This window comes from Rattus rattus, chromosome 2 (assembly GCF_011064425.1).
Source record: "Rattus rattus isolate New Zealand chromosome 2, Rrattus_CSIRO_v1, whole genome shotgun sequence".
Taxonomy (NCBI): domain Eukaryota; kingdom Metazoa; phylum Chordata; class Mammalia; order Rodentia; family Muridae; genus Rattus; species Rattus rattus.
In genome coordinates, this window is record NC_046155.1 from 102,572,555 (window position 1) to 102,600,415 (window position 27,861).

Genomic DNA, 27,861 nt, shown 5'->3' on the forward strand with positions numbered 1-27,861 from the left:
TGTCTAACACGGAAACTGATGATTTTGCAAAGGGTCATGATGTAAGGCGAGGGGAGGTGCTGATACTAAGGTTTAGTTCCCTAATTGGTTCTTGATTTGTTAATAAAGAAGACTGAGAACCAATTGCTGGGCAGAAGGTACAGGTGGGACTTCCGGGTCCAAAGAGGAAGAAGAGATGCAGGGAAAGATAGAGGATCCTTTTCTGCATGCTTGGGAATGAGGAGAAAGCAGCGATCATGTAAGATCTTGGGGCAGCCAGGGCCTGTGGCTCTGCTGCAGGTGGGTTGCCAGAGATGTTTGGCAGGGTCTGATGGGAAGGGCCACTGAGTTTGGGGCAGATGGAGAGATGGAGATGTTGGTTTGGTAAAGGCACATGTTTCCAGGCGGTAGGTATCCGCGCCAAGCTATTGTACCATGTAAAGCAAGCTGTAAAGTGATAAGCAGTGTGTGTGTGTGTGTGTGTGTGTGTGTGTGTGTTCTTTATCCTCAGATTCAAAGGTTTTGGGTGGAGCTGGCAACACAACGCCTCCCGGAGCAAGGGTCTTGAGAGTGGGCTGGTGGAGCTGTCAACTCCTGGAGCAGAAGGTAGGTAGGAAAAGAGAAGCTGGGTCAGTGCTGACACTGGGTTCCGGAGCTGAGCCAGATGAGAAAATGAATCACTAGTCTTTGAACATGTACGCAAATCACGCATATAAAAAATATATATGCATATATATTTATATATCTACAGCTGATATATATCTCCACATTTTTTTCAAGTCAGCATCTGGACTAGCAAGCTTAAATTCTGTTTTCCTCCAGAATTACAAAGAACCAATGGATAGTTTCAGACACAGTTTGACACTAAGCTTACTGATGAGGTTACAAGCTTGAAATCAAATATTCAAAATATAAAGCAGAAGAGTCTTGTGTTTTGCCATTTTTCTGTCCTGTGTTTTGGCATTCCCATCTTGGCTCCACCAACACATTTTCATTGTGGTTTGGAAGCTGAGTTCTGCAACAAGGTTGTTTGGAGAAAACTGAGGGTTAAGTAAAATCACTACCTTTTACCTCAGGAACCTAAGTCCTCTCTTTTTTCTATTGGGACAATGGCACCATCATTCTTTGTGTAGTCAAAGGATGGCTCAGAGGTTAAGAGCACTGTCTACTCTTCCAGAGATCCTGAGTTCAATTCCTAGCAACCACATGGTGGCTTATAACTATTTGTAATGAGATCTGGTGACCTCTTTTGGCCTGTAGGCATATGTGCAGGCAGTACACTTAATACACAATAAATAAAGCTAAAAAAAAGATAGAGGGGAGACCAAAGCATCTGAGAGAATTTTTAACAGAAAGTAACTTGATTAAAACCTAACTCTTTTAAAAGCAGTGTATGCCAATCCATTGAGATGCCCATCACCTGTAAAGATCCTATAACAAAAACAAGTAGGCTTCATTCCAGGGATGCAAGGTTGGTACAATATATGAAAATCCATCAATGTAATCCACTATATAAACAAACTCAAAGGAAAAAAAAAAGACTTGATCATCTCATTAGATGCTGAGAAAGCATTTGACAAAATACAAAACCTCTTCATGTTTAAAGTGTTGGTGAGATCAGGAATTCAAGGCCTATCCATAAACATAATAAAAGCAATATACAGCAAACCAACAGCCAATATCAAATTAAATGGAGAGATACTTGAAGCAATCCTACTAAAACCAGGGACAAGACAAAGCTGCCCACTCTCCACATTTCTATTCAATGTAGTACTCGAAGTTCTAGCTAGAACAATAAGACAACAAAAGGAGATCAAGGGGATACAAATTGACAAAGAAGAAGTCAAGTTATCATTATTTGCAGATGATATGATAATATACATAAGTGACCCCAAAAATTCTGCCAGAGAACTTCTACAGCTGATAAACAACTTCAGCAAAGTGGCTGGATATAAAATTAACTCAAATAAATTGGTAGCTTTCCTTTATACACATGATAGGCCGAGAAAGAAATTAGAGAAACAATAATCTTCACAATAGTCACAAATAATAGAAAATATGCCAGGGTAACTCTAACCAAACAAGTGAAAGATCTGTATGCCAAGAACTTAAAGTCTCTCAAGAAAAAAAATCAAAGAAGACGCCAGAAAATGAAGAAATCTCCATGCTCACAGATTGGCAGGATTAACACAGTAAAAATGGCCATTCTGCCAAAAGCAATCTACAGAGTCAGTGCAATCCCCATCAAAATTCTAACCCAATTCTTCAAAGACATAGAAGGAGCAATTCTCAAATTCATCTGGAAAAACAAAACAAAACAAAACCCAGGATAGTGAAAACAATTCATAAGAATTAAAGAACTTCTCAGGGAATCACCATCCCCGACCTCAAGCTCTACTACAGAGCAATAGTGATAAAAACTGCATGGTATTGGTGCAGAGACAGAAAGGCTGATCAATGGAATAGAGTTAAAGACCCAGAAATAAAACCACGCACTTATGGACATTTGATCTTTGACAAAGAAGCCAAAAATATCAAACGGAAAAAAAAAAGCATCTTCAACAAATGGTGCTAGTCTGACTGGCAGTCTGTATGTAGAAAAATGAAAATAGATCCATGTTTTTCACCTTGCACAAAGCTCAAGTCCAAGTGGATCAAGGACCTCAACATAAAACCAGATACATTGAATCTAAGTGAAGAGAAAGTGGGAAAGATCCTTAAACACATTTGCTGGGGGTTGACAGGGGGGAGAAATTTTCTAAACAGAATTCCAATGGCTTAGGTTCTAAGATCAAGAATTGATAAATGGGGCCTCATGAAACTGGATAGCTTCTGTAAGGCAAAGGATAGTCAGTAGGTCACTTCGGCAACTTACACATTGGGGAAAAAAATCCACTAACCCCACATTCGATAGAGGGCTAATATCCAAAATGTATAAAGAACTCAAGAAGCTGACCACTGAAACACCAACCTAGTCAAAAATGTAGTTAGACAGAGAATTTACAACTGAGGAATCTCAAATGGCCGAGAAGCACTTAAAGAAATGTTCAAAGTCCTTAGTGACCAGGGAAATGCAAATCAAAATGACCCGGAGATTCCTCCTTACATCAATCAGAATGGCTGAGATAAAAAACTCAGGTGACAGCACATGTTGGTTAGTGAGGGTGTGGAGAAAGAGATTGCTAGTGGGATTTCAAACTGGTACAACCACTCTGGAAATCAATCTGGAGGTTCCTTAGAAAATTGGAAATAGATCTACCTAAAGACCCTGCTATACCACTCTTGAGCATATACACAAAAGATGCCCCACCATGCCACAGGGGCATGTATTCCATTATGTTCATAGCAGCCTTATTTGTGAAAGCCAGAAGACAGCCAAACCCCTCAGAGCTCCCAGGGACTAAAACACCAACCAATGAGTACATATGGAGGGACCCATGGCTCCAGCCGTATATGTAGCAGAGGATGGCATTGTCCAGCATCAATAGAAGGCAAAGCCCTTGGTCCTATTAAGGCTGGATTCCCCAGTGTAGGGGAATCCCAGGGTACTGAGGTGCAAGTGGGTGGGTGGGAGTGGGAGCATCTTCATAGAAGCAGGGGGAGGGGATGGGAGAGGGGAAAAGGGGATAACATTTGAAATGTGAACACATAAAATATCCCATAAAAATAAAAACGAAGACATCCTGAGTTTTGCAGGCAAATGGATGGAATTAGAAAATATCATCCTTAGTGAGGTAATTCAGACCCAAAAGGACATGCATGGTATGTACTCACTTATAAGTGAATATTAGACAAAAAAGTACAGAATACCCAGGATATAATCCACAGTACTCAAGAAGGTTAGCAAGTTGAAGGGCGCAAGTGAGGATGCTTCAATCCCACTTGGGAGGGAGAAGAAAGCAATCACAGGGGGCAGAGGGATGGAGGGACCTGGGTGGGAGAGGGGACATGTTCAGGTACTGGGGGTTGGGGTGGGTCAGGAGAGAAACCCTGTGAGTCAGTAGAAAGAATGGAAACAGGCAACCGTGGGAGGTAGGAGGTGGGGGAACTCTCTAGAATGTAGCAGAGACTCGGGAGGTGAGAGACTCTCAGGACTTAAAGGGAGGTAACTTAGATGAAATGCCCTACAGTGGGGAGAGGGAACTTGTAGAGTCCACCTCCAGGAGAAAGATGGCATTAAGTAGAGGCATGGGGTTGCCATCCCACAATCAAAAACTTGACCCAGAATTGTTGCTGTCAGAAAGAAGTTCAGGGACAAAACTGGAGAAGATCCTGAGGGAAAGGAGGTCCAGTGACAGGCCTAAAGTGGGATCCAGCCCAAGGGGAGGCCCCAAGGCCTGATACTATTACTGATGCTATATGGTGTGCTTACAGACAGGAGCCTAGCATGACTGCCCTCTGAGAGACCCGACAAGCAGCTGATTCAGATGCAGATCTGTGCACCCAACCAATGAACAGAAGCTGCTGACCCCTGTGGTTGACTTAGGGAAAAGCTGGAGGAAGCTGAGGAGGAGGGCGACCCTGTAAGAGGACAGTCTCAACTAACCTGGTCCTCTGAGATCTCCCAGATACTGAGCCACCAACTAGTCAGCATACACCAGCTGATATGAGGCTCCTGACACATATATGGCAGAGGACTGCCTGGTCTGGCCTCAGTGAGAGAAGATGCATGTAACCCTCAAAGAGACTTGAGGCTCCAGGGAGTGTGGAGATCTGGGGGTGGGGGGAGGTGACATCCCTGGAATGGGGGAGAAGATGGGACCAGGAACAGTCAAAGAGCAGAACTCCAAGGGTGGATATCTGGGGGTAAAAAAAAGATTAAAGAATAATTTTGGGGTTGGGGATTTAGCAATGGTAGAGCAGAACTTGAAGGGTGATAATGACTGGACTGTAAAAAAAAGATTAAAGAATAATTTTAAAAAGTAAGATCAATACATAGGTGGTGAGTAAAAACATTTAATGACATCAAACTTGCTTTCTTTTTCAAAATGTGTACATACATCATTTAATCATTAAATGCATTTCATATCTTCTCATTTCTATGTCTTTGAAAATCTTATGTATTTTTTTGTGATTGGGTTACCCCATTCAGGATGATATTTTCTAGTTCCCATCCATTTGCCTATGAATTTGATGAAGTCATTTTTTTGATAGCTGCATAGAACTCCATTGTGTAGATGTACCACATTTTCTGTATCCATTCCTCTGTTGAAGGGCATCTGGGTTCTTTCCAGCTTCTGGCTATTATAAATAAGGCTGCTATGAGCATAGTGGAGCACGTGTCTTTGTTATTTGTTGGGGCATCATTTGGGTATATGCCCAAGAGAGGTATAGCTGGGTCCTTAGGTAATTCAATGTCCAATTTTCTGAGGAACCTACAGACTGATTTCCAGAGTGGTTGTACCAGCTTGCAATCCCCCAGTGTAGGGAAATGTTAGGGTGGGTAGGTAGGAAGGGGGGGTAGTTTTGGAGGGGGAACACCCTTATAGAAGAGGGAGGGGGATGGGATGGGGGCTTATGGATGAGAGACCAGGAAAGGGAATAACATTTGAAATGTAAATAAAAATAAAAATAAAATAATAAATAGATTAAAAGCTGGAAAACAAACAGTAAGTATAATGACACAATTTAAAAAAGGAAAATCTTATGTAATGTATTTTGACTGTACTCACCATTCCTCCCATTCTTCCTACCTTCCTTGACCACTCAACTTTGTGTCCTACTTTAAAACAAACAAGTACACAATCAAGTAAAGTTTGTTCTGCCCATTTGTCTTGGACTTGTGGCCTTCACTGGAGGGTGACATTGCACCAAGAGCTATACCTTTAAGGACAAAGACTTTCCCTCTTAGCAGCTGTCAACTGCTAACAGCTCTCCAGCTGGGGGAGGGGTTGTGTTTGCTTCCCTTTCCACAATGTGATTTTATGTGGTGAAGCTTGCACAGGTCTCGTGCATACTGTCTCAAGTGCTGTGAACTTCTAGGTGTAACTGTCCTGCTGTGTGCAGAAAACCCTTGATAGAGCACCCAGCTGTTCCTAGTAACATCTTGTTTTCAGGTTGGGTGCCCTCTCCTGGAAAGGGTTAGAATGACGCTATTTGCTTCTGATTCCTAGGCTGAATGTAGGCATCTTTTGGGGTGAGCTGCGATGCCTTTAATATAATTCTTCTCATATGATGTACACTTTTCTCTGTTAATTGGGAAGATGAAAAGGTTGCGAGTTGGTACATGCCAATTATTATAGTCTTAAAATGTCTTGAATGCAATGCAAAATTATTCAGTTGTAAAATGCTCATCTGATGAACTAACTTTACCAACGGTAGTGTTCATGTACCTGAGGTCAGAATGATGAACTAAGACTTAGAAGCTACATAAGAACGTGTGTTGGACAATGTTCCCTTTTCTTTACTTGGCTGAGTGTAGAACACATCTATGCATACAGACTCAAGAAAGAATGCATTTACATGGGCAATTTTATGCAGAGCGTGAAGTTTGAGGTTGGAGTGAAGCAGGTTGCAAGCTTCCCACCTTCTTCTGAGGTTCTGTAGCTGCAGGATGCCATGGAGAGTGGGAGACTGAGTCCTCTCTTTAGTGCATCATCCTCTTTCTTACTGAATTCTGATCTGAAGGAGGAAGCCAGTGTCTGCTGGGATCTCGAGAGCTAACATCTCCTAAGGAAACTTACTGATGGGGATAAGGCTGTTTAAGTATGTTTGTTTCACTGACTTTTATATATAAGGACCTAAGTTACAAAACTACACAAGATGTAAATATTCCAATTTTCTACTTGAAGACACACAGAGTTGGAACAGCCTGAGCTCACACAGATTTAAACCTTTCAAGCTTTGGAGACATTTTTGCCCCATGCTCTATAACATGATGCTCCACAACCCATAAACACCCCATTAGGGTACTCTAAAGGAAACTGCTTCTTCAGGTTGCCTATACTTGTTTGTGAGGAATGGCATGTTTTGTAGTGTTGGGCACATAAGTGAGTGTGGAGCGGAACTTCTTGTTATGAGTACACATGATACTTCCTATATAATGTAAACCAGACATGGAAAAAAGTCGTCTCTGTCAATTTTTTATGGTATTGTCCTTTGATATACCTTAGTGTTACTTCAAAATTCTACCACCCTCCCCCAGATACTGTAAAGGGAGTTTACAGACTTCAAAAATGTGGACCTCCAATCCCTTCTGAGTCCAAGAAGACTCATCTATACTTTGGGAAGGCTTTTTGATTTCTGCATATTGTTTCCAGAATATGTGTGTTAGCTTCTGAGAGGCCAGAACAGGGGGACAAGAGCAGATCTTCTATCTAAGAAACTATGACTTAGAGGGTCTACCCTTCCCTTACTCACTTTGGAGCAGCCATGGCATGCTGGGGTGAGCTGTGATTACAGCCAGATTCTCTGTTCATCCTCTTGGGATAGATGAACACTTCTGCACTGGACCCTGAGCCACTCTACCACTCTCTGAAGGAATTCCCGAGACTCTTGCGAAGAGTGTTTATAAGTTCAATGTCTCTGAAGCAGTTCCAGAGTTCTGTGCTTTTCTGACATGTTCCAGTCCTGGAAAAGGATCTTCTGATGAGGAACCAAGGAAAAGAACAGGGACCACCAGGGAGACTTCTAGCTGAGGAGGATGAGGATATCTGGGATTCCTGAGCGTTCAACTCTAGATCATGTCCCTATTTAAGTCTCCAAGGTAAGAACCAAAGGAAAGGAATGTTCTTGAAAGGGGACTAAAAGGATAGGGGCCTCATAGACTGCACATAATGTGCTTAGAAAATCTTTTTACCACACCAGTGCAAACGTAAGACTCTAAAAGTATTTTAAATAGACATTATTCTCTTGGAACACAACCATGCACTGTGCTACTGAGGAATTTTTAGTAGAGAATGAAACAGACAAAATCGTTGGCCTTCTGGCACTTACACGGTATTTGGAGAAATACTCACGTCAGCAGATCAGAGAATTCTGCACTTGAAGACACCTAATTAAGGGTTAAAGCAGGCTTTCCTCAGATGATAATTAGGCCACAGCAAGGGGATTGCAAAGAGATAGGACTATCTCAGTGCCAGGAAATAGCATGGATAAGAGGTAAAAGAACGTGAAGCATTGAAAAATATTTACCCACATTGGAAGTTAGCAAGCAAGGGTGAGGAACAGCAAGGGTTGTGGCTGGTAATGGGGATGTATCTGGATAGGGTCTCAGGCAGGAGACTGTCTTCATGTGAATACCCACTTCTTGCCATTCCTTTGAGGCACCTTTTCAGCCTCCTGGCATGTTTAGGCTACACAGCTTGCTTCTGACCAGGGGACATAAGGGGACATTTAGTGCTAGGATCCTAGAGAGAAGGTTGGCTCCGGGCTCAACCCAGGACCTTATGAGCAGCCCTCCAGCCCTCCAGCCCTGAGTAACCTTTGCACAGCCGTGAGTGTTTAGAGATAGCCTGGAGATGAAATGGAGGTGGAGTATCCAGTAAGATAGCTCTTTGTGTGCCCATGTATAATGAAGAGGAAGAAAGATTCTACAGGGCAACGTATCTGCCCAAATCTGACTGAATCTGAAATAGCTCTCTCATAAATGCAGTAGTAGCAACAGTCATGCAGGAGAATTGTGGGTACAAAAGCACTCATCTGACAGTCTTGCCTGTTTTTCCATTCAAGAACTTTACTGAAGCAAAGCAAAGCTATTCTGTTCCACTTGAAGCCTTGCTTAGTGTAAATGCCTAAGCCATGAAAAATCATTTGAATAGAAGCAGAGGGCGAAAGGGACAAATCTCCATTAATTATAAATCTCAAAGTCATGACAAGGTTAACAAGACTTTGTCTTGACATTGTAGCTGTTTTTCCTTTCAGTTCTGTGACTTGTCCACCTTCAGAGTTTATGTCCCACTAAGGCAGCAGTCTGCCTATCAAGAGACAATACTGGGTAAAGATGGAGTACTGGTAGGATCTTATCTGGTACTCACAGAGTACCTGGCATGCTGTGGAGACAAGGAGCACCTCTGCAGAGGGCACTGACAGGATTATGAACTATCAGGATGAGCAGAGAGCATGGTTACTTAACCCAGGAGTAGTTAGCAGAACACAGGGGCTGGGGGGACTTATATTTCCTGCTGGCTTCTCATGTTGGCAGGGCCCAGACAGAGACAGGGTGAATTCTTCACAATAACCACTCCTTGGAGAAAAATTGCTGGAGCTGAGATTCGCAGTCAGCCTCTTTGGACTATGTACTAAGTTGAGGTTTAATCTGAGAACAATCATTAAATCTTTAACTTTCCTTGTTGAAATACGACTAGAATCAATTCACAATAATGTTTAAAAGCTGCAGCCTACAGATGTTCTTATGACTATAGCTAGCTGTGTCCGATGCAGTAGGGATAAGCATCAGCCCTTTCATCTGATATCAGTGTGCAAAAGGATATGTTCAATAGCCTTCAAAGAAGTTGGAGCTGTCTATCCCAGGGAGTGATGATAGGAAAATTAGCTGCCTTGTAAGCTTGTTGTGGTTTAATGCTCCTCTCCTTAAAATGGGCTCACCCATAAGAGTCATAGAGACTGCTAATATCGATTGCTAACAGACCTAGTGTTAGCAATAGATGTAAAAATCACTGGGCTGGGAAGGAAGGGTACTTCACAGCCGGTCTCTGAAGTCACTGTGCAGAGTCATGGAGAGCCATAGCTAGGTGAGTCTGTCTCAGCTCTCTTATCCTATGGGCTGGGTCTCCTCTATTTGTCCCACCAGGTCTCAGCATGGTGCATTTAGAAAGTTTACACTTGGGGAGATCCTTCCTGGACCCTGCTAACATGAGGAACCAGCAGGAGATATAGGAGTAAAAAGGGAAGCCAGAGACTTGCTTTCAAACCCCCTTCCTACCAGGTGTGTTCGATGCTGTCCTTTTCTTCTATTCAAAGTCCCAGATCTTGAAAAGTGGCCCTTCCTTTGTTCTGCTAACTACACCTGGGTTAAGTAACCATGCTCGTGGTTCATCCTGATACTTTATGATCCCACCAATGGACCTCTGCAGAGGGTCCCTTCCTCATGAGCATGCCATGAGCATGCCAGGTATCAGATAAGACCCTATTGGTACACAATCTTTACCTAATATTATTTATTGAGAAGCAGACTAATTCTTTAGTGGAACATTCTTAGTGGGGCATTAGAAGATCATTCTAATGTGATCCCAAAAGTTACTTTAAACTATATCTGGAGAGATAAATTACCAAATGGATGAATTCATATCTACTTTAGGGCGATTCATTTATTGATGCAAAAATATCACTCATTGAGGATCATACTATCCAAGAATTCATTCATTCACTCAAACACATATTTTTGATTATGCTTGTTAAGTTTATGTTGATACTTTAGTGTAACCTGAAAATCCATGTAGCATGAAATTTCACCATTTCTTCTAAAAGTTGTGTAGCACTGTATGTATATTCAGTGACATTTATTACATGGCCCAAGAATATTGCTCTTTTTTCTTTCCAGGGGAAAATGCCTTTCTACATTTGGGGACACAAATGAGATTTATTTAAATATAACAATGCCTACTTTTCATAATGCCTGCTCAGTACCCAGCTCTTTGTGGCTCACCGGCATCCCAGGACTGGAGTCCCTGCACATGTGGCTCTCCATCCCCTTTGGCTCCATGTACCTGGTGGCTGTGGTGGGGAACATCACCATCCTAGCTGTGGTAAGGGTAGAGCGCAGCCTGCACCAGCCCATGTACTTCTTTCTGTGCATGCTGGCTGTCATTGACCTGGTTCTGTCAACTTCTACTATGCCCAAACTTCTGGCGATTTTCTGGTTTGGTGCTGGCAGCATTGGCCTGGATGCCTGCTTATGTCAAATGTTTCTTATCCATTGCTTTGCTACTGTTGAGTCAGGCATCTTTCTTGCCATGGCTTTTGACCGCTATGTAGCCATCTGCAATCCATTACGTCATAGCATGGTGCTCACCCAGACAGTGGTGGGTCGTTTGGGGCTGGCTGCCTTGCTCCGAGGAGTTCTTTACATTGGACCCCTACCACTTATGATCCGCCTGAGGTTGCCTCTTTACAAAACCCAAGTCATCTCCCATTCCTACTGTGAGCACATGGCCGTGGTTGCCTTGACCTGTGGTGACAGCAGAGTTAACAATGTCTATGGGTTGAGCATTGGCTTTCTGGTGTTGATCCTGGATTCAGTGGCCATTGCTGCTTCCTACGTGATGATTTTTAGGGCTGTGATGGGGTTGACCACTCCCGAGGCCAGGCTTAAAACCCTGGGGACCTGTGGGTCTCATATCTGTGCCATTCTGATTTTCTATGTTCCCATTGCTGTTTCTTCTCTTATTCACCGGTTTGGCCACCAGGTGCCTCCTCCAATCCACACTTTGCTGGCCAACTTCTATCTTCTCATCCCCCCTATCCTCAATCCCATTGTCTATGCTGTTCGCACCAAGCAGATCCGGGACAGGCTTCTTCAGATCCTAAAGACAGGAACCAAGATCAGATGACAGCTGCTTCCTCTTCTCTCTCACATAAATTCACTGAGAAGAAGGCATTCAAATATAGACAGCTGTTTCCCAAATGGGAACCCCAGTCTGAGCTGTTTGGTCCAGCATTTATAGTTCCAAAGGAATGGCAAGAAGGAGCGCCCAATTCTGAACCTTCTAAAGGAGGAAGATCCTTATGTATCTTATGACTGGAGGATGTTTGGATTGTGAAGATGGATCAACAACAGCAATGAGATGAGCAGCAAATAAATAAAACTTTAAAACCCCCACATTTCCACACAAGTCTTATCCTCTTAGATGTTATAGGGGTCTGTGCTCACATTTTATGTATGAGGAAATAGTAAAAGTTGCTTTACAATCCATGTGCAGAATGACTGAGGCACTCTAGCTCAGTGTTTTATGAAATTTATAACACACTTCGGGGTCATTACTAAACCTTTGTATTCAGTTTGTTTTCGAGACATCTTTTCCTAAGTACATTTGGAAAACTTGCTCATTTTAAAGTCACTGTAGCAACAAAAAAATTATTTCCTGAGTTGCCTATTGGCAACTGTAGTGCTGCTAAAACAGATTTTAATAATATAAGATGGTATTTTAGGAAACTGAATTGTGTAGCCAATAGGGTGCAGACATGTGTTGATGAAAGGTATTGTTTTTATAAGAAAATGACTGTATGTGCCAATTTCCCTTGTGGTCTTTGCTCGTGTTGAAACCCATGCTCCAAGAAAGAGAAAGCGTCCCTTCCCACTCCCTGAACCCTAATCCATTGGTAGGATTCCTGTGCAAAGGGGATCAGTTTAATAGGAAGTTGCAATTTATAGACACATGGGTTCTACACATCTGTGTTTTCCTCCATCAATACTTAGAAAATAGTTGTGCTGGCTAGTGTTTTGTCAACGTAAACTAGAGTCATTTAAGGAGAGGAAAGCTTACTTGAGAAAATGTCTCCATATTGACCATACTGACCTGTGCAAGCCTATGGAACGTTTATTTTATTTATCTAATTTTTTTGATTAGTGACTGATGTTGAGGACCAGACCACTGTGGGTGGTTGCCATCTCTGGGAAGATGCTTCTAAGTTATATAAGAAAGCTGGCTCATAAGCAGCATCCCTCCATGGCCCCCGTAGAGGCTTCTGCCTCTAGATTCCTGTCCTAAAAATAAACTAAAAAATTCTTTGTCAATTGAAGATCTCCAATGGAGCATCACTGGCTACACCAACAATACTCTGGGGCAGGTCCTATGTCCAGGAGTAGTTGACCAATACAAAATGGACTATATGTTTCTTTTGTGTGTATGCTTTGTTTTATTGTGGTATCTTTTGTTTTTTGTTTACTTTGACTTGTTTTGATTTCTGTTTTTAGAGAGAGAGAATGAGAATGGAGTTGGGGGAGGAGAAAACAACTATAAATATTTTAAAATAAAAAGAATATTTAAATTATTCATTTAGATTGAAATAGAAATCATGGGTCAGTTATTATAGACAGCTATAAGGAAAGAAGAAATAAACCAGAAGTTGAAGCTTATCAGAGTTACAACATTACATTCAAGGCACACCATCAGTACTGGGGAGAGTGACCTCAAAGGCTAAGGCACTCTTGAATGCTCAAAGTGGATGTGAACAAAATAAAAAAAATAAAATAAAAAATACATAAAGTCATTACATTAGTCAAAATAAAAAATACATAATGTGCTAACTTAGATCTAAGAAAAAACAAGCATTTATTAAAAAATAATATCAAATTAATTAAGCAATAATCAGTCAGTCCCCCATATTACATCTAGGAAAGAAAAACATCAAAGTGCACATCTGTGCAGACAGTAGAGTGGAAATCCACTTCGTGTGATATTTGGTTTTGCTGTTTTATGCATCAGTAGAATAATTTACTCATGGAGGGATTTCTTGGGTGAGACACTAATTACTGACATTACAAAGGACACAGTCCTGGTGGCTTGTTTTTGAAATGACATAGAGTATTCCTAAACAGGTTTGGTCCTGGTCACTGCTGTTCAGTAGCAGAGCTAATAAAAACCAAGCTCACCTAAATGATAATAAGCCTTCAAGAACTTAACCCTGAATGTAATGTCTTTTTGATGCTCCATCTTGAAGAACAATGCTACAAATTATGGGTGGGAATTCTATTCATGTGGTTAGACAACATCTTAATCTGGGCAAAAAAATAGTTGTCTCATTTCCACCTAAGCTGTTTTATTCAAGTTGGTGCCAGGACTCCCCTCCCATGGTTCTCCTTCTCTGTAAGATGAGGGAAACTTCCCATTCCATTGTTTTTAAATATAAGTGTGGCAAGCATATACTGTGGTCCACAAAGAAGGGAAATTACTAAAGTGAAAACCAGCCCAACAGACTGGACTCCTGTCCAATATAGACTCAACACCAAAATAAACCACTGGCAACACAAGAGTACTCGAGGTCACTTGATCTTCCCCTTACCCCGTAAATCGTAACTCTCACTCTGAAGCCTTCTAGGACTGAGGATGAAGGTGTTTCAACAATGGCTTTAGCTTCTGTATTTTGTTTTGATTCTTGAGCTTCCATTTTCTTCATTACAATTTTATTAGTTTTTATCTTATTGTGTTAGTTGTTTTTACCTTTCTTTTTCTTTTTTTTCTTTTTTTTGGTTCTTTTTTTTCAGAGCTGGGGACCGAACCCAGGGCCTTGTGCTTCCTAGGAAAGCGCTCTACCACTGAGCTAAATCCCCAACCCCTGTTTTTACCTTTCATACATTTTGTTTACACATTTTATTTCATCATTGGGCAATCTTCTTGACATTGCTTCCTGTTGTTCCTTGATGCTTCCCCTTCCCTTCCCATTGTAATCTTTGTAATCTTTAAATTCTTGCCTCCTCCTCCTCCTCCCTCCTCCTCCTCCCTCCTCCTCCTTTCTTCTTGTTATTTTTTTGTTCCCTCCCCATCCTCCCCATTGCCGCTTCCCCCAACAGTCTAGTTCACTGGGGGGTTCAGTCTTAGCAGGACCCAGGGCTTGGTGCTCTTACTAGGATATTCATTGCTACCTATGAGGTCAGAGTCCAGGGTCAGTCCATGTATAGTCTTTAGGTAGTGGCTTAGTCCCTGAAGCTCTGGTTGCTTGGCATTGTTGTACATATGGGGGTCTTGAGCCCCCAAGCTCTTCCAGTTCTTTCTCTGATTCCTTCAACGGGGTCCTATTCTCAGTTCAGTGGTTTGCTGCTGGCATTCGTCCTGTATTTGCTGTATTCTGGCTGTGTCTCTCAGGAGCTCTACATCCTGGCTCCTGTCGGCCTGCTTTCTTTTGCTTCATCCATCTTGTCTAATTGGGTGGCTGTATATGTATGGGCCACATGTGGGCAGGCTCTGAATGGGTGTTCCTTCAGTCTCTGTTTTAATTTTGCATCTCTATTCCCTGCCCAGGGTATTTTCCCTTTTTAAAGAAGGAGGAAGCATTCACATTTTGATCATCCGTCTTGAGTTTCATTTGTTCTAGGCATCTAGGGTAATTCAAGCATTTGGGCTAATAGCCACTTATCAATGAGTGCATACCATGTTTTGATACTTTCCAGTTCCAAAATTTGCCTACCAATTTCATAAAGTCATTGTTTTTGATAGCTGAGTAATATTCCATTGTGTAGATGCACCACATTTTCTGTATCCATTCCTCTGTTGAAGGGCATCTGGGTTCTTTCCAGCTTCTGGCTATTATAAATAAGGCTGCGATGAACATAGTGGAACACGTGTCTTTTTTATATGTTGGGGCATCTTTTGGGTATATGCCCAAGAGAGGGATAGCTGGATCCTCAGGCAGTTCAATGTCCAATTTTCTGAGGAACCTCCAGACTGATTTCCAGAATGGTTGTACCAGTCTGCAATCCCACCAACAATGGAGGAGTGTTCCTCTTTCTCCGCATCCTCCCCAGCATCTGCTGTCACCTGAGTTTTTGATCTTAGCCATTCTCACTGGTGTGAGGTGAAATCTCAGGGTTGTTTTGATTTGCATTTCCCTGATGACTAAAGATGTTGAACATTTCTTTAGGTGTTTCTCAGCCATTCAGCATTCCTCAGCTGTGAATTCTTTGTTTAGCTCTGAACCCATTTTTTTTATAGGGTTATTTGTCTCCTAAAGTTCTTTGTATATTTTGGATATAAGGCCTCTATCGTTGTAGGATTGGTAAAGATCTTTTCCCAATCTGTTGGTTGCTGTTTGTCCTAAATCCACAGTGTCCTTTGCCTTACAGAAACTTTGCAGTTTTATGAGATCCCATTTGTCAATTCTTGATCTTAGAGCATAAGCCATTGGTGTTTTGTTCAGGAAATTTTTTCCAGTGCCCATGTGTTCCAGATGCTTCCCTAGTTTTTCTTCTATTAGTTTGAGTGTGTCTGGTTTGATGTGGAGGTCCTTGATCCACTTGGACTTAAGCTTTGTACAGGGTGATAAGCATGGATCGATCTGCATTCTTCTACCTTCTTCTTGTTATTAAAGAGGTCTCTTGCTTTCATTTTTAATACCTTCTTACATTTGTCTAATTTTATTTTCGAAATGAAAAATCTGGGGAAGATTTTTCTTTCCTTTTTATTTGTATTTTGCTTGTTTTTTCCTTTCCTCTGTTAAAAGCATCCTCCTCATAGATCCTCAGGTAAAACTTAGAAGTATCGAAGCCAGCAAATGTGCCAACACCGAAACAAAGCATTTGAGAGACATAAAGAGCACGAGGACGACATGACTCCACTGAAGGACCAGGGCTCCTCAGCTACATGGCTCCAAACTCTGGGACTGAGGAAATGTCTGCTGAAGGCTGTATATAAACAAGAGCCAGGAAGGAGCCCATTGCATCCACAATAGCAAACCAGCAAATGCCCAGTTCTGACAGGAAATAACAAACAAATGAATAATCTAATGAGGCAAAAAGATTTACAGGATTCAGCAAACATCTCTCAATAGTAAGCTTAACTGCAAACAACCTGAAGTCACTAATAAAAAGGGATAGACTAGCGGATTTGATTAAACAACACAGTCCTATAATCTATTTTTTTTTTCAAGAAACACACCTTGCTGGCCAAGGCACCCACAGAGTAAGGTCAGTAAGTGGAAGCTGAAGATAAACTGGTGTAGCTGCTTTTATAACTCATGAAGTAGACCAAACCAAAAATTATAAGAGTTCAAAAGGCCACTATATATTAATAAGGGGGAACACACTAAGAAGAACAGTAATTGTAAATATATTTGTTGAATGTTGGGGCTCTCAATTTCATCAAATACTAATTATCACACTATATCACATAGATGCTCACACAATAATAACTGGATGCTTTCAAGTTTCCATTCTCATTGAAACCAACAAAGAGATTTCAAAGTTAAGCTCTATGATACATCAACTGCAATGAACAGTTATCTGTAGAATATTCCAGCTAACTGAATAACTTGGAATTGTGAGCTAAATGGCCCTTTGTCAGGCTATATAATTAGAGCAGCATGAAGTGAAACTAAGCCAGGTGTCTGTGTGGTGCCATATGGTCTGCCAAGGGGGACGTGCATGACTGATCTTCTGAGAGGACTTGGGGACTGAGTGACGAATAAACTCTCAAAGATTTCCTGACAATAGTATGAGCACTTCCATTATCACTATTAATAGCATTGCAGTCCCTATTTGTTGAAAAATCATGAACTAGGTGTTATAAAATTGAATGAGCTTTTATACTATAATTATGGAGTTTGGGGCTACCTTAGTCTACATAGTGAATTCTAGGCTAGCTGGAGCTAATGGCAAGACCCTCTTTTTATTTATTTATTTATTTTTAAATTTTTTTTAAACCACAACACAGAACAAAAATATGAAGGATAAAAATCAGTGAGATGCAATATAAGCAGATACAAAAATACATTCTCCTCAACTTTGATTCAATTCAGATATGAAATAACAGAGAAAAACCTATTAGAGGAGTTAAAAGTAAAAGCTTAGTAAACAAAATTAAACATTAAAATATTTAAAATTTGCTTGTGTTTATTGGTCAACTTTTAACCAATGCGAATCTTAGGAGAGGATGATGTGGGGATCTGGAAATGACCTTGAAAAGATGTTGTGTCTCTGGTCGGAGCACTGACCTCAGGAGACTTACTAAAATGATCCAACTCGAAGGAGAATTATTCTGCATTTTGGAAACTTCTCCATTTTCTTTCTTTTCCCTTTATTTCTATAGATATATTAGTCATACAAATAAAAGGTTTGATTTTCACATTTTCATACACACTCTACCCTACTTTCTACAATAAAGAGATAGTTTAATGTTGAATTCTGTTGGCTTTTTTTCAATAGGTGATATTGATGACACAAAATAAAATTCTTTCCTTGGAAAAACATTTTGGGGTTCTAGTGAAAATTATCTCCAGGACAAAGGGCTGCTGGTTAAAATTTGTATGTTGATCCCTATTTGTATGCATATATGAATGCACATGGGGCACACCCATGTATACAAGCCTGACTGTCTTTATGCCCTGGTCGCATTCCCAAAACACTCCTTGCCTTAGTGAATCTACAAACTTGCTCACTAGGTTTTACCAACAGAGCTTCTGGGGTTGCAATCTCTGCAAACATTTGCAGATTCCCAGTGCTGCCTAAAGTTCATGCACTTGTTAACCAAATCATCTCTTGATTTCCTGTTACACTTTCTTGAGATGTTCAACATGTGCCATAAGCCATTTAAGGTATATAAAGTATGCAGACACATTACTGTTATTGGAATTATATAATACAGACATAATTGTCACCTCATTAGCTTGTCTGTATCCTGGGGTTGATGCATATCCCTGATGCTTGCAGCAGTGATTTTTAAAAAGAAGTGGGTCACAATAGTGCTTCTCAAATGTTGATGTGTATGCAAATCACATGGGAGGTCTTGTTAAAGTGTGCTGATTACCATAGCTTGGAGGTGAAAGAGTGATTCTTTTTTCTTTCTTTTCCTTTAACAAGCTCCCAGGCCATATAATACTTGTTTGAGGGCCCTGCTTTATGTAGTAAAGAGTTACAAAATCTTGGTAATACCCTACATTAAATTGAAGTCTAATCTTTAACACTCACACAAAGATTCTATTTTTGATGAATATCATCTTCATTAGTAACCATAATGATATGTATTTGTGAAGGATTTCACTTAATCTAGACAATATGATAAACCCTGCACATGTAATTAATTAATTTTTAAATAGTGTAGTAAATACAATGTTATATATAAATTCCAATTTATCAATGAAGAAATTCAGGTGGAGAGATATCTAGTAAATCACCAGATTGAGGACAATAAATCCCTTTGTTTAAATGACATGCTGGTATGTTTTATTTTCTAAACATTCACCAGAGATCTATAAATCTACTGTGGTTGGCAAATGAAGAATACTCTGTAAATCAATCTTTTTAAAAAGTATTTGTTTTGTATTATTTTTAAGAAAATAGCTCATGCCAGTTTTCAATTCTCACTATAGCTAAGGAAACCTTGAACTTCTGATTCTCATCTTCATACGTGTTTATGTAGGGCTGGGAACTGAGAGCATAATGAAAACACTAGAAGAAAACAGAAAGAAAATCTCTTAGGACCTTTTAATGTACAAGGCATTTCAGACAAGACTCTAAGGGAAACAGAAATCAAAACCCAAAGGAAAAGGAATAAAAACCTGAACTGACAAGATTAAAAAAAATAGTAGCCCTCTTATAGACAAATGACAAAATTGATGAAAAAGAAATCAGAAAATCAACAACCTTTACCATAGCCACATATAAACTATCCTGGAGCAGCTCTAACCAAGCAAATAAAAGACTTGTGTGACAAAATCTTCAAGTCTTTGAAGAAAGGAAATTGAAGAAGCTATCATAAGGTGAAAAGATGCCCATGGATCCATAGGATTGATATAGTAAAAAAGACCATCCTACTAAAAGTAATCTACAGATTCAATGCGATCCCCATCAAAAATCCAATACAGTTCTTTATAGACCTTTCTTGAAAGGACAATACTAAACTTCATATGAAAAGACAAAGACCACAAGATACCTAAAACAATCCTAAACAATAAAATAACCTACGGATTGTAGATTATTAATATCCCCCCCTCCCGATTTCAAGTGTGCTACAGAGCTATAGCCATAAAATCTACATAGTATTGGCATAAAACAGACATGTGATTAATGGAATTGGATCAAAAACTCAGACATAAATGTATACACCTGTGGACACACAGCTTTTGATAAAGAAGTCAGAAATATACGCTAGACATAAGATAGTGTCTTCAAAAAATGGTGCCAGTCTAACTGGATGTCTACACATAGAAGAATGGAAACAGATACATATTTATCACCCTGTAGGAAACTTAAGTCCAAGTGGATCAAAGTCCTTAACATAAAACCAGACACACTGAACCTGATAGAAGAGAAAGTGGAGAATAGCCTTGAACACATTTGGACCGGAGACAACTTCCTGAACAGCATCAGTAGTGTGGGCACTAAGATCAGAAATTAATACATGGGACCTCATGAAACTGAAGGTACTGTAAGGCAGAGTGCCCTGTCAGTATGACAAAACAGCAAACTACAGAATGGGAGAAGATTTTTTTTTTTTACCAACTCCACATCCTATGTCTATCTAAAATAAATAACGAACTCAAGAAACTAGCCATCAACAAATCAAATAATCCAATTATCCAAACCCAAGCCCCCAAAGTGGGAAACAAACCAAACCAACCCAAAACTTCAAACCAATCTAAATAGGGGTTTTCAATAGAGGAATCTCAAATGGCTGAGAAACACTTAAAAGAAACGTTCACCACCCTTAGCCATTAATTCAAATTGAATTTGAATTTTAAATCAAAATTCAAATCAAAACTACTTCGAAATTCTCTTTTCCAAGTCAGATGTGCTAAGATCAGTAACACAAGTGACAGCTCACGATAGTGAAGATGGTAGTGCAAACTTATAAAACCACTGTAGAAATCAATATGGGGTTCCTCATAAAACTGGGAATTGATATACCTCAAGACCCAGCTATAGCACTCTTGGCCATACACCAAAAGGATGCCTCATCCTACCACAAAAACACTTGCTCAACTATGTTCAAAGGAGTTTATTCACAGTAGCTAGAAACTGGAAATAACCTAGGTGTCCCTCAAACAAACAATGGATAAAGAAAATGAGCTACTTTTACACAATGAAGTATTACTTAGCAGTTAAAAAAAAGACATTGCAAAATTTGGAGGCAAATGGATGGAAGTAGAAAACATTCCGAGTGAGGTAACGCAGACCATGAAAGACAAACATGGTATGCACTCACTTATAAGTGGATATTGGCTGTAAAGTAAAGGATAATCACATAACCCACAATGGTTATATAACAAGGAGGGCTGGGGGAGGCATGGTGTAGGAAGTAGAGTAAGTTTTATGTGTGTACTGAAAGAGGGTCAGAATAGGAACAGGAGAGATCAGGTGGGCAGGGAGGGATGGAGGGAGAGGGTACAGGAAAGATGACTGGAATTGGAGGACATTTGGGGGGTGATGTGGAAACCTAGTGCAATAGAAAAATCCCAGGATTTTTTTATGTGGTGACCCTAGTGAAAGGATTCCTAGTAATGGAGGATATGGAGCCTGAACTGGCCATCTTCTGTAGCCAAGCAAGTGGTGGGACTGGGACATCAACCCAGCCGCAAAACCTTTGAACTACAATCTATTCTGCTTGCAAGATGTGCTGTATCAATAGAGGCTCAGAACTTGTGGGAGTGGCCAAGCAATGACTGGTCTAATTTCAGGTCCATGCCAGGAGAGGAAGTGAGCCTCTGCCAGACACGCCTTGATGACGAGGAACTGGAGGTTTGATAGCACTGGAACCTAGGATGGGGTGGAGGCGAGGGAAAGAAAAGAAAAGAAATCAATAAAATGATTCCTAATGATAGTGCACTATACTCATAGGTTGGTGCCTACCCCAGTTGTCGTTAGGGAGGCGTCTTCTGGCAGCTGATGGGAACAGATGCAGAGACCCATAGACAAACATTAGGTGGAAGGAGCCCAAATTGGTGATCTCCATTGGGCCCTTCCCCTTGGTTCTTGGGGAACGTTGGAAGAGGGGAAGGATTATGGGGCCAGAGGTCTCATGGACACCAGGAGAACACAGACTATAGAATCAACTCAACAGGGCTCACAGAGGCTACAGAATCAACTCAACAGGGCTCCTAGGGGCTCATGGAGAGTAGAGGGGCAGAGTCTGCATGTGTTAGCACTAGGGTCTCTGCTTTTATGCTATGGTTGCTAGCCTTTTTGGGTGAGGGGACTCCTAACAGTGGGAGTGGAGGTGTCTCCTAATCTTTTGCCTGCTCTTGGGACCCTTTTCCTCATTCTCTGTTGCCTGCATATGAGGGCTTGTGCCTATTCATATTGTATCTCATTATTTTGTGTTCAGGGAAGCCCGCTCTTTTTTGAAGGGACACTGAGGAGAAATAGATCTAGGGGAGAGGGAAGGTCAGGAGAGGACTTGGAGGAGTGGAGAGGAACTGGTTTGGAAGTATTGTATGAGAGGAAAATAAATAAAAACTTTCTGTCAAACTAACATACTTTAAAAAAGAATGATCTCACTGACAGTAAGTTTCATCACACAAAAGTGTATTAAAACAAATGAAAGAATGTAGACATCAGAGACAGGAATTATTAACCAGAAAGTCCAAGAGTCTCCCACAAATTCAAAGAACTTTGTGTTTTTAATGGACAGAATCGAGGCGAGTTTTCCTTTCATTCACAATTGACTGATCCCAGCCCAGTTTCAGGGCAAATTGTGGCATTATATCATCCCTGAGATAGAGAATGGCTTTAGAGGTAGGAGATATGGAGTTAAAGAGGGAGCGATTCTTATAACTGAGAGATGTAATAAGAGACAAATGTGTGTGTGTGTGTGTGTGTGTGTGTGTGTGTGTGTGTGTGTGTGAGAGAGAGAGAGAGAGAGAGAGAGAGAGAGAGAGAGAGAGAGAGAGAGGAGAGAGAGAGAAAAAACAAACACACAATGAAAACTTTGGTCTGTGTTATTTGTTTTTTTTTATTTTTTATTTTTTATTTTTATTTTTATTTTTTTTGGTCTGTTATTTGAAGAAAGGGGTTAGAGATTCTTGAAGGCATGAGGATGGAGCAGCCCAAGTAGCTGCAAACTACTCCTCAAGGGATGTTTTCCACAGCACTTACAAACTCCCTATAGAGTCCTGTTGGTTATAGACATCCACTGGGGTCTGAGACATCTTCATAAATACGTTGCAATCTAATCTCAGGGAAGACAGAGCCTAAATAATTCACAACTGGAGCACAGGGATTGACACAGGTAGGAAAAGTCTTATTTTGTTGTATCTTTTACATAGACAAGATGTAAAATGCAAGATACTTTATGTGTATTTTAAAAATCAAATCCTCAGAGAATTCTAAGAGCAAATAGGATTAAGACAGAAGAGAATAGTGTAGTCATGCTACATGGAATGCTACAGGGAATGCTACGATGGAACACTAATGGAGAAGTAAAACACACATGCTTTTAGTAGGAATGAAAGATGCATACAGAAGGAAAGAATACAGTGCACGGAGAAGCTGCGATAAAGATGAGGTTGACGGATAGGCAGGGATTTAAACTGAGAGTTGGGATAAAGTGGGCTATGAATTCTTAGGCAAAGTCCTAAGAAGAACAGGTGTAGAATGTGGACAGGAATGAGAAGGGAAAGGAGAAAAGCAGAAAAATGGAGGGGAAAAGAGGAACTAACTGTTTGCATGGAGTAGTGATTCAGCTGGCCCTGTGGTTTCCACCAAAGGTTACTTAAAGACTCTTCAAGAACTTCCCAATAGAACAGCCTGGGGCCATGTCCACCTGCTCATTATGGGTCCTTAGCATTGTCAACAGGCCCTGAGAAGTGAAGGGCTGCTACCTAACATGTAAAGTCCAACATGCTTAAAACAGGCATGCTTAGAACACAGGCAGAGAACTGGACAGGCACTATGAAGTGCTTGCTTAGAGGTGACTATTTACTCGGAGAGAAGCCTGGATTCTGGTTACAAGGCAGCATGGTTTAGCAAGGGGGCATGGGCTCTTCCTTTTAAGGATTCCAAGAGATCAGAATCTGAAAACCATCTTTTTTGTAACCATGGATCCCATGTAGCAATTACTCATCTCTCACAGAAATGGAGCAGAAGGCGTTCACAGACCAGCACTTGAGTTGTGTTTTTTCTCTTTCCCTCCCTCCTCCCTCTCTCAAATATGGATGTGAGCAAACTCTAGTGTTACTAACCTTGAACTCTCCCATTTATTTTCTTTGACCTGGAGAAGAGATTTTCCCCTTGGTTAACAATTATCAACCCATAGAAAGTAGGTAGGGGAGTCATTTGAGGGTTTCCAAGAATCCATGAAACAACCTGATATCTAGTCATTTTCACCCACTTACTGTTTTCTTCCTTCTCTGAACATATGAAAATGCTTGTGTATTCTTCATGTATGTTCTATGAAGTGATGAATAGTGACATTTTTTTCTTTATCCTGTTTAACTTCATAGTTCAGAAAGGTATAAGTTTATACTTTTCTTAAAATATATATGTAATACTTAATAAACTACATTAATTTATAAGAAGAAAGGATTCCAGCATGTAAAAACAGCACATCAAAGAGTTTTAAACTCCTGCTAGCATTTGGAAAAGGGTTACTTGGTATGAGTAGATTGGCTAGGCAAAGAGAAACAAATGTGGGGAAACATAATAAAGAAATTGAAAAAGTTATTTTCTAGAAACTTCGTAACTGGAAATATCTTAGTGAGATCCAAGTGCAAATTTGGCTGGATTGAAGGGACCAAATGACAGAGAAAATGGTGTAAGTTGTTAGAGATTTAGACCTAGGGAGGTAGGCAGGTCCCTGAGGGCTCTGACTGGAATTCATGACTCTCTTTAAGCTTAGAAGATCTTTTAAAAATATTTAATTTAATTTTTTTAGATTTACTTATTTATTTTATGTATGTGAGTACACTGTAGCTGTCTTCAGACACACCTGAAGAGGGCATCAGATCCCAGTACAGATGGGACACCATGTAGTTGCTGGGAATTGAATTCAGGACCTCGGAAGAGCAGTCAGTGCTCTTAACCTCTCAGCCATCTCTCTAGTCTAGATTACAAGCTCTTATAGGGAGTTTTGTTTGTTATTAATAAGTCAGATTTCCAGAAAAATAGTTTATTGTAACTAAAGAGTGAAAAATTTCTTGAAAGAGGTGTAGATGTGGGAAAAAGTGTCATAGAGCATCTGACACAGAGAGTCACATTATTCATTAGCTATAAGAGTAGAAAGAAAGGAAGTGGGGCACGGTGGTACATCCTTGTGAGCCCAGCATTCATGGGGCTCAGGCAGGAGTATTACAAGTTCAAGATCAATCCTAGCTACATAGTGGAAAAAAATTTTACCTATATATATACTGTTCCTTGCTAACTGTTCTCTCTGTTTTGTTTGTTTACTAAATCATTTGGCTTATATGAAGTTATCTTTTCAGTTTGTCCAGGAAGCTGAAACTGAAGCCAAAGTGAGAGCCACCAGCTTCAGCCCTGGTGTTTAGATTGAAATTATCCAGATGAGCAGCCAAATGGGAGACTTCACCCGCAGAGATTACCAAGATCAACCAAATGCTTCACAGACTTCATTCTGGCTGGGCATCCCAGGGATGCCAGACAAGAACTCGTGGATGGCCTTTCCTCTGGGATTTCTCTACACGCTAACCCTCCTGGGAAATGGCACCATCCTAGCAGTTGTCAAGGTAGAGCAGAGCCTCCATGAGCCTATGTACTACTTCCTCTGCATCTTGGCTCTGACTGACGTTAGTCTCTCCATGTCCACCTTGCCCTCTATGCTCAGTATCTTCTGGTTCAATTCCCCTGAGATTCCCTTTGATGCATGCATCACACAGATGTTCTTCATCCATGGATTTGGAGTAGTAGAATCTGGAGTCTTAGTGTCCATGGCCTTTGACAGATTTGTGGCTATCCGAGACCCACTGCGTTATGCTTCTATCCTTACTCATGGCCTTATTGGAAAGATTGGACTAATTGTTTTGGCCCGGGCAGTCTGTGTTGTCTTTCCTGTGCCCTTTCTTATAAAGCGGCTGCCCTTCTGTCATTCCAATGTCTTATCTCATTCATACTGTCTTCACCAAGATGCAATGAGGTTGGCCTGTGCCAGCACCCGCGTCAACAGCCTCTATGGCCTCATTGTTGTCATCCTCACGTTAGGGCTTGATGCTCTCATCATTCTCTTCTCTTATGTACTCATCCTGAAGACAGTGCTGGGCATTGCCTCCAGAGCTGAGAGACTCAAAGCCCTCAACACCTGCCTCTCTCACATCTGTGCTGTGCTTCTTTTTTATATTCCTCTCATTGGTGCCACCATGGTCCACAGATTTGGGAAACATTTATCGCCAGTTGTGCACATGTTCATGGCTAATATTTACCTTCTCCTTCCCCCTGTGCTAAACCCCATTGTCTACAGTGTGAAGACCAAGCAGATACGTAGACGGATCATCCAAGTGTTCCAGGGGAGAAAGAACATGGCCTAGTGGGATGGAGTCCTGTACCAGATCTATAATAGGTAGACATTGGGAAAACCAATAGTTTCGCATTTAGAAGCTATGGTGAAATCAGATTTTACACATTCAGTAAAATACAAGGTCAAGAAAGGTTTGTGCAGATAAAACACATATACTTCTTGTTCTGTTTTACATTTTGTAATGTAGACCTTTCATATGTGGCATCATAAAATCCAGTTTAATTTACCAATGTACTTTTTATTCTTTAAAAGTAGAGATGAACATAAGCTATGACAAATTGTTTAGATAAATAATATAACCATTCACTCTTATATTGTTAAGAATTATTTTAATTGTGTAGTTGTCCATTGGTTGTTTGTATTCTTGGAAGTAACTTCTTTTAAATGTATTGGTTCTCCAACTAATTACAACTTACATTTACTTATCAATTAAGTAATAATTATACCAAGAAAGAGACAATAAGTCCTATAGTAATTTTGAAGAAATAAATATGTAAAATACTCTTTTTATCTTGGGACCAGGCCCCTAGAAAAGACTAGTCAATTCCAAGAGGTCAGCCCTAAACACATTTGAGCAAATGATCTCAGCACCTTGTATTTATTAATGCATATACACATATGTAATGATTATAATCAAACAATTAGAGGCTATGAATTTGATAAGGAGTGAAAGAAACACAGGAAGAATTGGAGGAAGGAAAGGGAGAATGAGAATATTGTAAATACATAACATATATGGAAATTCTCCCAAATAAATAAAGTAAATAAAATTAAAATATTTATTTTTAAGTAGAGAAAAGAAAACTGTTGTACTATCAAACTACATTTCTCTATATCTATGTGTCTATTGAATGAAGTGTGTTTATGACATACTGAAAACAGATACATGTGTGATTTTTATTATCTGCTTTCTTTAGTGGTATCACTTCTTTTTATATTTAACATTTCTAGATTTTCTATCACACATTTAGGACAGCAATACATGTTCCACCTTTTCTCTCTTGACCCCAAGAAAATGGAATTTTTTTTCTCATACTGGATGATTCCTGCTCTTTGTATAAAGCAAGCAAATTTCTTAATGGAATTGTGTTTTATTGTCTGAGAATTTCATTTATTCATACGTTTTGAAAGAAATCTATACTTTGCCCTCTCCTTTAAAATCTTTCTTACATTTACTACCACCTTCTCTTCTCAATCTTATATGATCTTTTTCTTTTCTAAACCACTGGATCCACTCAATACTGGTAGCATGTACCATGTGTAGGGACATGCTCAGAGCATGTGTACCCATCAGAGGCTGCATCCCTGAAGAAAACTGACTCTCTCTCCCTCATATAGCCATTAGATTGGCAAGAGTTCTTCAGGTGGGAGAAAAGGATTTCATGACTACCTCTTTCATCCATACTTGGATTTTGACAAGCTTGATCTTGTGTAGATCTTGTGCATGCAGTCATAGCAACTGTGAATTGTGTGCAATAGCCTTGTTGTATCTGGAAAACACTGTTTTGAAGCAGTCATTCACCACTTTGGGATCTTATAGGCTTCCTGCCACTTCTGAGACATTTTATGAGTGTTGAGGGAAAGATGAATGATATATATCCCATTTAGGGCCAAGCACTCCACACCATCTTGTTCTCTACACACTGTACTTCTCTGTATTAATAGCTGTCTACTTTGATGAGGTTTGAGAAATGCATTAATATATTGGTATAAAGATAGATAATTAGGAGAAAATTTAACAGTCTATTTAGCAGAATAATAATATTGGGTTCTCTTTTAGAGTCTGTGAACTATTCAGCCACTGGTTTTG

At 40.3% G+C, this 27,861-nt stretch overlaps 2 protein-coding genes across 2 annotated transcripts; both read left to right on the top strand.

The window, feature by feature from the left end:
- Positions 1-10,535: 10,535 nt before the first annotated feature.
- LOC116894047 (olfactory receptor 52M1) lies at positions 10,536-11,489 on the top strand. Its single transcript, XM_032895768.1, has one exon. It carries the CDS (start codon positions 10,536-10,538, stop codon positions 11,487-11,489), a length of 954 nt encoding a protein of 317 aa, XP_032751659.1.
- Positions 11,490-25,083: 13,594 nt separating this feature from the next.
- On the top strand, positions 25,084-26,061 carry LOC116893164 (olfactory receptor 51H1-like). Its single transcript, XM_032895077.1, has one exon. It carries the CDS (start codon positions 25,084-25,086, stop codon positions 26,059-26,061), a length of 978 nt encoding a protein of 325 aa, XP_032750968.1.
- Positions 26,062-27,861: the final 1,800 nt, after the last annotated feature.

Excerpts from the sequence above, each read along its gene's own strand:
- LOC116894047 (XM_032895768.1), top strand. The coding sequence starts at position 10,536 with ATGCCTACTTTTCATAATGCCTGCTCAGTACCCAGCTCTTTGTGGCTC.
- LOC116893164 (XM_032895077.1), top strand. The coding sequence starts at position 25,084 with ATGAGCAGCCAAATGGGAGACTTCACCCGCAGAGATTACCAAGATCAA.